The 12,477-nt window shown below is 37.7% G+C and overlaps 1 protein-coding gene across 1 annotated transcript in view; it reads left to right on the plus strand.

Annotated features, from left to right (window-relative positions):
• The first annotated feature begins 1,114 nt into the window (after positions 1-1,114).
• Positions 1,115-12,477, plus strand: part of LOC121991725 — a 34,952-nt gene continuing 23,589 nt past the window's right edge. Inside the window, exons 1-2 of the mRNA XM_042545744.1 lie at positions 1,115-2,208; positions 5,529-5,644. Of these exons, the coding sequence (XP_042401678.1) occupies positions 1,373-2,208; positions 5,529-5,644 (952 nt within the window). The 5' untranslated portion in view covers positions 1,115-1,372. The remainder of the gene's footprint in view (positions 2,209-5,528; positions 5,645-12,477) is intronic.

The following is a 12,477-nucleotide window of genomic DNA, read 5'->3' on the forward strand; positions in this document are numbered from 1 at the left end:
TCTTCGAATAAATGGGAAATCCCCGTCCTCATTTCAGATTTTTCCTACAGAATCTTGAGCCTACGGAAAAAATTATCATCCCTATCCATCCTTATACCATGATGATGAAAGAAGAGACATTCATATTCTTTTCAATTTTATTTAACATCATAAAAAACAAATTTAATCAGATAACATCAAAGCTTAAAAAACAAAAATGTTGAAGTAGTAGTATCAAAACTGAGGCTACTGATTCGGTTTTAAAAAAAAATTTCCATCACACAGGGAAATTGGGAAGTATTTTATCATCATGTAATTGTACATTTCATTATAGAAAACTTTTTACAAATACATTATAATAATAGAGGATCGAACTATATATTTCTAGATAATAACTTAATACTCTTTTATTATACCATATATAATCTTAGGAGCTTTTAAAATATCTCTCATAGTCTATCCCTATAAATCATAAAATTAACTTATATTTGATCATCTAAATAGTTAAGTAAAATATTGAACTAAGTAATACTAATCTGGAGCGATCCATCTTATTCTATAATTTTTATTTATTAATTATTAAGATAAATAAAAAAAATATTTATGAGGAGCGATCCAGAGTTACGTTTAGAGGGAAAAGAAATCATAAACAAAATTATACGTGTAAAGGAGCCATTATATTAATGATGTGTCAACATAGTAAGTGGTGGTTGACTTGTCAATTATTCTAAATATTTTCATAGTAAACAAAAGAAAGGAAACTCATTTACACACAAAAAAACAAAAAACAAACAAAGCAATGGTTAACTAGAAGACCGATGAATGCTTGACAACATCTTCTTCCCTAAGGCAAGTACATGAGTCGGTTCGAGCCAAGTGCACCCGATCGTCCTAACTCGACCGGTCTCGCTCAGTGACGCGAACGAACCGTCTGTTTCCCCCCAAGTACACGCTGTGCCTCTTAGAACAGCAACGTAACTAACGATCCATCCACGAGTCGCCGCGTGGCTGCTTCGTCCCCGTCGACGAATTGCGAATCTTAAGGCAGCCGCTACGGCCAGATGCGAGCTCGAGCCGGCAACCGTCGTTATCCTGCCCCCGTTTTATTTCCTGGCGACTCGCCTCCTCCTGTCCAGTCTCCTCTTGCTTTCCTCGTCGGCTCCCCGTTTCTCTCGCGAACGGCTTGCCCTGGTAAAAAGGTATCTCCCGACCGCCACCAGCAATTCCCGTCGCCTTCCTCGCCATCCTCTCGCTCTCACTTTCCCAAATTGTCAAGAGCAGGGGGGAGAAGGAGCGGAAACCATCCAAATCCTAACCACAGGGCTGGGGGAATCGTCCCTTGCCCTAATTCTCTCCTCCGGCCAAAGCGTGGTGATGAGTTGCAACTCCGTCCATGGTCGCCGCCTCTGCGTCTTTTGTAGTTGTCCTCCTCCTCCTCCTCTTCACGTTTGCCTCCCCTGCTGCCAGCTTCCCTCGGCTGGACGATGGCGGAGCGGATCGCGGGGATCGCTTTTCGATCTTGAACTTGGAGTCTTTGTGGCACGACTATGCGCCGCCATCCCCGCCTCCTTCTCCGCCGGACCCGCCCTCGGCCTCATGTGAGGGTGACTTGGGCGGCACCGGCGACTTCGACGGCCTCTGCGAGGTCCATACCAGCGTGCAACTCTCCGAGGACATCTTTGTGAAGGCGAATGGGAGCTTCGTGGTCTACCCGGATGTGGTCCTCAGCTGCCCGCTGGCAGGGTGCTCCCTCGTCGTCAATCTTACGGGTGAAATCCGGATCGGGCGCAATGCGAAGATTGTGGCTGGGTCGGTGCGCTTAGGGGCGGGAAACATGAGTCTAGCTGACGGTGCAGCCATCGATACTACGGCGCTGGCGGGGGATCCGCCGCCACAGACCAGTGGGGTCCCCTCCGGGGTAAATGGTGATGGTGGTGGACATGGGGGAAGGGGCGCGAGCTGCGTGGTGAAGGAGGGGCAGACGCAGGAGGACTCCTGGGGTGGAGATGCATACTCCTGGTCATATCTGACGAAGCCTGAAAGCTACGGAAGCAAAGGGGGTTCGACAAGCCGGGAGAAGGATTATGGAGGAGGAGGTGGCGGGCAGGTCTTTTTCATAGTCAAAGATTTCCTTGAGGTTAATGGAAGCATTTTGGCTGATGGTGGTGAGGGCGGCTCTTTAGGTGGTGGAGGGTCAGGTGGGAGCATCTATATCAATGCAACTAAAATGTAAGTGCAAAATAATTTCGATTAACATGCCTTTACTGTGGACTTAAATGTGTAACGTTGTTAATGTTCTGAAAATGTGTAAACATTAGATATCTTCCTTAATCAAAGTAAGGTTATTATACTACAGTCACCATTATTTAACTTTCTGTTTGTTGACTACTTAAGCTTTTGCTGTAAATTGATATAGCCTGCATGCTAGATATACACCAATCCATTGGAATCTATAACAAACTAGATGTAATTTGGCAACAAATTCTAAGCACTAATGAAATGTTGCTCAATTATCAAATCAGTCTAAATTGATTTCTGGCATGATTTACTATTTCACTACTCAGTGAAAATTTCATATGAGTTTAATAGGTATGGTTAAAGGGAGAAACTGTTTGGTTATATACTTATATTTTGTTTTGAGATTTCATGGATGTTGATTTTTTTTGTGTTGAATTCTGAATTCAATTCTTAAAATCTTGAGTCAACTGATCTGTATAACAAATCACAAAAAAACACGTGTGCATAGTGAATTCCATACCTTTTGACTTTAGCTTGGTTGTTATGGATTTTGTAACACAACTTTGAGAAGCAGTTTTTGATGCACAACATGACAAGATAGATGGATTGCAGCTTGGAGATGTTTGTCATGACTTAGTCATATGCTTTGAACTATCTTAGGGGAACCTTTTTGACTTTGCATTAATCTTATTAGGTAAGACTATCTTCTTCAAATTAGTCATGCAGTTAGGATCCTTTTAGTTAAGTTAAGCAATTTTGAACACCACTATGATATATTGGGTGGATGAAACGATAACAAAGCTGATGCAAGGCTGTTAAAAACACTACCCCTGGATTCAATGCATGGGTATCATCATCATATCACAGCTTATCAAGGGCAAATCATTGCTACAACAATTTAAAGTTTTCGGCGCACAATATCTCAGGGACAAGCACACATGTGTACTGAAGGGAGAGATCTGGGGCCCAATAATTGGAACTATTGATCCCATAGATTCCCATCTTGGGAGATTCTACCAGCCAAGTAGGATTAGTGTTCACCTCAAGGTCCTCAACTAATATCTCTCAAGAAATTGTGTATCAATCAGACAACAAGCAACTAAACCTACAGAAGATTAATCCTAAATTTGGTGAATCAATCGATTTTGGTATTGAATGCTTTGGTGGAGAAATCAGAAGATATAGACGGTTAATTGGGGAAGGCATAGGCTCTAATTTGTCACAGGAAGTTGAAAGATGTTTGAGTTTTTTCAGGGTATGTAGACCCACACAGTAGATGTTCAAGTCCCTTATCACATAACTCTAACTAGCACTTGGTTCTAAGTTGAAGATTTTGTTTATGTAACTGTAGTCTGTATATTTTCTTATGTTTCCACTAACTTTCACCCAGTAAGATAATTATATATGCTACAGACTAAGACCACATTAAGGAAAATAGTAGACAACAATTTGAAAGCATATAAATGGAGTAATACTAATGAAGACTATATAATATATCAATTAATGAGCATCTAAAAAAATATTCTAGAAACTGTTATACAAAATTGAAACTTCATTATCATCAATTAGCATTGTCTCAACTATTTGAGGCTAGTTACATTAATATTATTGTTCCATTGAACATGATGGAAGATTACCTTTAAATATTAACTATTGTACAAAATATAGTATACAAATATGATATTATGACAAACACAATTTTTTAGACATAGTAATTAAGATGTTAAAAGCATGGAAAAGGCATGATCAGTAGGTTATTTAAATTTGGATTGAAATGTTAACTAATAAATGCAATATATGATGCCATATTCTTATGCAATTGAAATGAATAAATATCAAAAAATTGTAAATTTGTAATATTAGGAAATATATTTTTTAAGATAGTTTCCCTCTTTCTTTCTTTTTTATCCTTAATTTTATAATTTTTAGTTTTTATTCTTTAATTGAATATGATTCTAATCATTCTAACAGCTGGTATGACTGATAATTATTGTATGTTCCATACTGATCTGATTTTTTGAACAATGCTTGATCCATTCCGAGAACTTGGGAAACCAAAATGAATTGACATTGTAGAGGACTACTGTCTATTTGCTGTACCACATCTGATTTTTGTACTATGCTTGATGTGCTCAGATAACTTGGGAAAGTTACTCAAATTAGAGAGGATTTCTATGTCCAATTGGCAAGGGAGTAAAATTCAATGCTAAGTAGCCCTTCAAGGTCGTACAAATGCGATTATGGTTGCAAATGATCTTACAAAACCAATGCTGTCATAGAGTCGCAATGAATAAGGACAATAACCTCTGACAGGTGTCATGAGTGACTTAGAAGATGCAGCCTGAACATTGCTCCATTATCATTTTTGAGATACAATCTTCAGTGTGGCTTGTGGGAGATATGAGGTGCACGATGGAGTATGCATGCCAGATAGTGTGCTTGTGGCACTTGTATTTGTTCAGATTTGAATATCTGAGGGTGTTATTTTTTCCTAAAAACGATATTGATTTGGTTGACTTGCTACCTTGTGAAGCTGAACGTGTATGCCATATCAAAGCCTACAACTATGTTGGTTGTTATGAAGCTTGAGATGGAGTGCTTGTTTAATGAATGGTAAATTGAGATTTGAGTCACCTCGAAGTGTAACTTGCAATATTAGATGAGAAGCAGATCCAATGTAACTAAAGCAGTGGAAGCATGAAGAATCCATCATGACATATGCTCAAGGACAAGGGAAGTTAGATATCAACAGGCAAAGCATGAGCAGCAATTTTATAATGAATATTACATTTATGTTCACAATTTAACTACTGACTAGAAATCACTGTCCTATCAGGCATATCTAATGCATTTATTTGGTGAGCTGCAATCCTTAAATGCAACACTAGTAAGACCCTAAGCAAGCAACCATCTTTGTTAAAAGAAAGAAATCAATCCAGAATACAAAAATGTATAATTTACTGATTAATAGTGTGCTATACTCTAGCTAATATTGTAAATACCATCAAGCAAAGAAGTATGCCCAAACTCTAGGATAGTATGGGCATATCATATCTCATCATTGAGCTCAATACCAAGGCAATTCAGAATTCTTAATTATGTTTTCTTTCATTTATTCTTAATCATATATATAGAAGTTCCTTAACTAGATGTATTCTTATCATTCAGTACTCATATATATATATATACATATATATAAAAAGTATCTAAACTATTGCCTTTATTTACAGCTGATCTACTTGTCATGTTTGATCAATATACAAAATTATCGTGTCTTGAAGATCGATCTAATGTTCGTTTTCTAATTGCAGGAAAGGAACAGGCATGGTAAGTGCATCGGGAGGTAGTGGCTTGGCCGGTGGTGGTGGAGGTCGTGTATCTATTGCAGTTTTCAGTTGGCATGACGAACCACATGTTTTTGTTCATGGTATGATTATGATTTGTCCTACTTTCAGTACAACTTGTCTTTTTTTTTAGTCTTAAAAAGGCCATTGTTCCGAATGCCTACAAAAGAGGCTTTTATTCCATTAGCACATTTATTATCATATTCTCTCTTCTCTATTAGAAAGGGAGCCTTGACACAACGGTAAAGTTGCTGCCGTGTGACTTGGAGGTCATACGTTTAAGTCTCGGAAACAACCTCTTGCAAAGAGGGTAAGGCTGCGTGCAATAGATCCTTCTTCGGGACCCCACATTGGCGACATCTTCGTGTACTATGCTGTCCTTTTTTTTTCCCTCTCTCTCTCTTCTCTATTATAATGAAATCACCGACAGAGGCACACATGTACTGCATCATTCTTGGTTTGCAATCCTTGGTCCACTTATCCAACTCTCCTCATCTCATTGTCTTCTTCTACCAACCCAGTACCTCTATCTGATAGAAGCCGTTTCCATCCCCTCTTGGACTTCTCATTCCCCCAACCACCCACACAAAGCTTTATCCCATTCTCTTGGCTAGATAGAAGCCCATATTGCTCCTATTTTGCCACTTGTACAGGATCTCTAGAGCACACCTCCAACTCTGCTAGACAACATGGATTCAATGCAATTGAAGTTAGGCGTCCCTCAATCAACTATTGCAAATTGAAGGGAGGAACCTACCTATGCAAATCTACATCGAATTGATCAAGATCTAAATGCATGGAAATTTCAACAATAAACTTGCTTGAATTTTTTTTTTTTGAGAAGGTAAATATATTACTAAAACAAACTATTACAGAGGATACGCTTAGGGGGCGTCTAAGAACTGAAACGCATGGGTTTGTATCTTTAGATGCTATTTACATTTGGGACAGCCCCCTCATGTAGGTACTTGTTCCTAGCTTGCCAAAGAAGAAAACCCGTACAAGATATGACCAAAAACCTTGCTTTTGTTAGGTCACCAGTACCATGTATGTTTGTATGAAACACTCTTAGTAGTTGTTTGTGAGTGGACGCCAATTGCCGTATACATAGCCAATGCCTCACCTTGTCCCATAACATCTTGCTGAACGGGTAGGCAAAATAGAGATGATCTAGTGTTTCATCTGCTTGCCTACAAAGAGGACAGACCTTGTCCATCTCATAGACCAACCTATCTTTGGTGCCCAACCATCCATGAGCCATCAGCCATAAAGTGGACCAGTGCTTGGGCAAGAGGTAGGATTTCCACACCACCTTTGCCCACACTTTGATGGAGCCTAGGCTTCATAGGCTTCAGAAAACCACCTAATCAGCAGCTCGGAAGACTGTTCTGCAGGTGCCGGGATTTGTAGTGTATCTCAGATATGGAGTAACCTCTTGATCAGTGCTTGAATAGTTGAATCACTTCCATAGCCACAATCTCTTTTGGAAATCATTTGTAAATTAGCTCCATATGCCATAATACTTTTGTAAAAAAATCCATATATACAAGTTCCTTTATTGTGCATTAGTTTATTATGCACCTTCACTTTATAACCATAATTATTTGTTATTATCCCATATAAACAAGTGTCAAGTGGGATAACACCATTAGCATAAGAGATGCAGACAATGGTTTGAAGTCTCATTTTGTACTAAGGTTTTGGTGCTTGATCTGAGTGAGTTGATTGAAATATCAGCTATTACTGTTTGTTCGCATGGCATCCAGCCCGTTGACATCAATTAGAAGGAAAATCATGGAGGGGGAAGACAGGGAAGAAGAATATATCAAAAATGTTACTGCTGTCATTGCTACATAGAGCACTAATATTGTGTCTGCTCATGTTGGTTTTATTTGGGTGACTGAATAAGATATCTTGACTATGCCAATCTAAATGATGTGACATATAAAACCTAATACAGATCATAGGTGTGTGAATCTTGAAATCAAATACTCTAACCTAAAAAAATTCAGATGAATTTGTTAATAAGCTATTTGTTGAATTAAAAACCTGGAATCTTACACGAGCTAATCACTCAATTGATGCAAACCCAACAAGAACGATGGCAATATGCATTACACATTGCACGCTTAGGAAAATTTAATCTTATGTTTTAGATGCTATAAAACTCGACCCATGACGAACTAGACATGGTCGATTCCAAGCCTGGATAAAGGAGGAGGGTTGCGTTAGATTGCCGGGCAATGTTAAAACTATGACAAATGTTCAATGAATGGATCCACTGAATTATTGTGCTAATGCTAGGTTGTTCCTCGGAAGGAACTCATTGCATGATCCGACTGTAACGTCTCGGCAAGGACCATTATATCTCCAGAACTTGGGTGTAGTGCTAAATATGCAAGAGTTTGTGCTGCAGGTTCGACTACTGAAACATATCGACAAGGACCGCTATATCTCCGTGAGAACTTGGGTGTGATAGGAAAACTAATAATCTAAGATTTGGAATATGGAACATAGGAACTCGGTAAATCAATGGAGGTAGTAGATACGATGATTAGGAGAAGAATTAGTATTTTGTGTGTACAACAGACAAAATAGGTAGGCGAGAAGGCAAAGATGATAGAGAACTCAGATTTTAAGTTATGGTACACGGGAAAGAGTAAAGCAAGAAATGGAGTGGGTATTGTTGTAGATACGTTAAAGGATAAAGTTGTAGGAGTAGTTAGAAAAGGAGATCGAATTATAATCGTTAAGATAATAGTGGCGAAAGAAACTATGAGTATAATTAGCGTATATGCACCGCAAGTAAGATTAGATGAAGCTATCAAATCAAGGTTTTGGGATGACTTAGATGAAGTATTACAAAACATTCCATTAAATGAAATGATTTTGAAAAATGACGAATATGAGAGGGTACATGGGGGTTATGAGTTTGGAATGAGAAATGAAGAAAGAAAATTATATTAGATTTTGCGATAGCATATAACCTTATATTAGCTAATATATTTTTAAAGAAAAGAGAAGAATACTTAGTCATGTTCAAAAGTGGGAATAATAAATCGTAAATTGACTTTCTTATGGTTAGTAAGAAGGATAGAAAAATTTGTAATGATTGCAAGGTCATTCCTGGAAAAATCTTAATTGCCCAACATAGGTTAGTAGTGTTGGATATACGCTTCAAGCATAATATCAATAGAAAGAAAATATATACGACTCCTAAAATTAAGTGGCGGAAATTAAAGGATAGGAAACAAAATATATTTAAGGAGAAGGTAAGAGTACCCGGATTAGGTAAATATATTGTGACTCTAATATGACATGAGATAAGATGATATTAAAGTTGAAAATAAGAGCTAAGAGGGTAGTCGGTGAGTCAAAGGGACATGCACCACTAAAGAAGGAATCTTTGCGGTGGAATGAGAAAGTACAAGAGAAATTGAATGAAAAACGAACAGCTTATAAGGAATTATATATTTATAAGAACGATTTTTTTTTTTAAAAATATACAATAGCCAAGAAAGAAGCTAAGAAAGTAATGAATGAAGCAAAAATGAAACTTTTGAATGATTATATTAAAAATTGGATACAAAAGAAGGGAAAAGAGACATTTATAGAATAGCTAAAGTGAGAAAAAGGAAGACAAGGGATCTTATCCAAATAAAATGTATTAAAGATGAATGTAATAGAGTATTAGTAAACAATGGAGAAATAAAAGAGCGGTGGAAGAGGTATTTTCATCAATTTTTTAATGAAAATTTAGGTGACAAACTTAACTTAGGTAATTTAAGTAGGTCAAATCAGTATAGAAATTTAAATTTTTATTGTAGAATTCAAACTTCAGTAAAACAAGCTTTACATGGGATGCACAATGAAAAAGCTGTTGGACCAGATGATATTCCGATAGAGGTATGAAAGTGCCTAGGGAAACAAGGTATTGAATGATTTACAAAATTATTTAACATGATATTGAAAATGAAAAAAATGCCTAATCAATGGAGGGTAAGTACTCTAGTTCTTTTATATAAGAATAAGGGAGACGTATAAAATTGTGCAATTGTACCATGAAACTTTGGAAAAAAGTAATAGAAGAAAGACTAATGAAGGAGACATAGTGATCGAAAATCAATTTAGGTTCATACTTGGAAGGTCGACAATAGAAGCTATACATCAACTTAGACAATTAGTTGAAAAATATCGGGAGCAAAAATAAGATCTACATATGGTATTCATTGACTTGGAAAAAACTTATAATAGAATCCTAAAAGAAATTATATGGAGAATTCTAGAAAAGAGTGGTGTTAGCGGAACATATATTGAACTAATTAAGGATATGTACGAGGATATAACGACTAGAGTGAAAAACTTCAGGCGGAATAACTGAAGCATTTTCCCTAAAGATAGGGTTTCAATAAGGATCAACTTAAAATCCCTATCTTTTTACTCTAATTATGGATGAACTCATTATACACATTCAAGACACAGGACAGTGATGTTTGTTGTTTGCAGATGATATTGTTTTGGTAGATGAAACACGTGAAGGAGTAAATGCTAAACTAAAATTTTGGCGGGAAACACTAGAAGGGAAATATTTTAGGTTTAGTAGAATAAACACAGAATATGTAAAATTTAAGTTTAACAATATTAGACGTAATGAGACAATTGTTAAGATAGGAGATGATAAGTTATCCGGAACTGAGAGTTTTAAATATTTAGGATCATTTTTGCAAAATGATGGAGAGATTGAGAGAAATGTGTTACCTAGAATACAAGCAGGATGGTTGAAATGGAGGAGATCATCGGGTGTTTTATGTGACCGTAAAGTGCTTCTAAACATAAAGGAAAGTTCTGCAAAATCGCAGTTAGACCTGCTATGTTATATGAAGCTGAATGTTGGGCTATGACTCGAGCGCAGAAGATGAGAGATGCAGAGATGAGGATGTTAAGGTGAATGTGTGGACATACGAGGATGGACAGAATAAGAAATGAGAGCATTAGAGAGAAAGTCGGAGTTGTGCATTTATTGAGGGAAAACTCCAAGAGACACGTTTAAGATGGTACATGCATGCACTTAGACGACAAATAAATGCTCCAGGCGACGTGAAACTATGACAAACACACATATCAAACGAGAAAGAGAAAACCAAAAAAGACTTAGTTAGCAACAATAAAACAAGATAAAATTTATTTAAGTATAGATGATGATATAGTAGGAGATAGAGTTCAATGACGTAAAAGAATCTATATAGCCGACTTCACCTAGTGGGATAAGGCTTGGTTGTTATTGTTGTTGTTTTAGATGCTATAACATAAGTGCAACTCAACATCACAGGCATGAGAATAGACTTGGACATAAGTTGAGGGATATCACCAAATGTGTTAAAATTCGAGTTCTCTAACTTTAACAATCTGTTAGATCTAATATGTCTGATTTGTTAACTGTCATGAAAAACTATCTTGGTTTGGAGGCCTTGTTGGGCTGGATCTGGAAATGTGACAACTGTAGTAGGGCAGATGACATCGGATCCTATTGCGACAGGTGGAAGGTGGGCATGGGGTTGTCAGTATGAAGTAGGCCATGTGCGGCAGCCAATGTTAGTAGGCCTATAGTGGCCCTTGGAGAGGTTATCTAACCAACAAGTGGGAGAGTTGGCTACCAGCGAGGAGAGATCCTCTTGTTCACGGTGTTTGTGCGATAGACTAGGTCTATGACAAGATTGAGGTAGACCAGGTCTTCTTCAGATGAACAAGGAGGCTACAAGATCACTGGCAAGAGCCAATTGATCGAAGGCCCTATAGGATGACGGGAGAGGTACAAGTCTTCTCAGTGAAGTGGATTTGCTGAGGAAGAGGAGAACAAGTTTGGATGTGGGATGAGACTCTGCTACGTCATGGTGGTGAGGAAGTTGCAAGCTACGGGATGGATCTGTTCAAGTCTTCTCAGTGAAGTGGATTTGCTGAGGAAGAGGAGAACAAGTTTGTATGTGGGATGAGACTCTGCTACGTCATGGTGGTGAGGAAGTTGCAATCTACAGGATGCATCTGCTTGTGGTGGTGAAGCAGACAAGGAAGAAGTCTTCTTGTTATCCACCCCTCGCTGCTTGCGACCGGAAGCTCAACATGGAGATGGGTGTCTGACAAATCTGTGAACTCGCAGTGGCTTGCAATCATAGAAGAGAAAGCATTGGGCGGGGTGTGAGCTCTTTTGCAACTAGAAGAAGCCATGGGGTTATGGGTTGCTTCTGCAGGGAAACAGTCCGTGAAGGAACCACTTCCTGTAGGGGTTAGCTCTGGACAGATCTACAAAATCTTGTTGTTATTGCTTGTCATAGTTGTTAGTTCAGGCAACAATGGTGGATGGTGGAGGTCCTCAGACCAAGTAGCCAGGCCAAAAGGGTGATAGTTGGTCAATGTGGTGGGTTACACAAGGAGAATTAGGTTGAATCAATATAGGAATGTTGAAATACCAAACAGTGAATAGGAAGGCTCTGATACAATACCAAAATTAACTAAAACTCACACAAATTGATAGCTATCTCATATAGAGAAATTAGAATCTCACAATGAGAGGAAACTATTGAAGATAACTTTGTTTAACATAAATCTGCTTTATAATGGGGTTTAGGGCCAATTTTATGGAACAATTAAAAGGTATAATTTTCTTAACTAATTCATAAGGTTATTCTTACCCTAATAATATAACAAACTTTACTTAAAATTACTTTTAAAAATTTATATTAAACTTTTATTTTAAATTTTCTACTTTTAACCCTATGTTCATCCAGATATTAAATTTGTTAAAATTGATTGGCTGACTACTTGTCCTTGTCCTAAAGATCGAGCTGTAAGCAAGAAGACCAATTAATATGCTTGTGTTTTTAATATTCCTCCCTCATGTATGGGTTATACTCCCTCTTTA

Source organism: Zingiber officinale, chromosome 6B, assembly GCF_018446385.1.
Source record: "Zingiber officinale cultivar Zhangliang chromosome 6B, Zo_v1.1, whole genome shotgun sequence".
Taxonomy (NCBI): domain Eukaryota; kingdom Viridiplantae; phylum Streptophyta; class Magnoliopsida; order Zingiberales; family Zingiberaceae; genus Zingiber; species Zingiber officinale.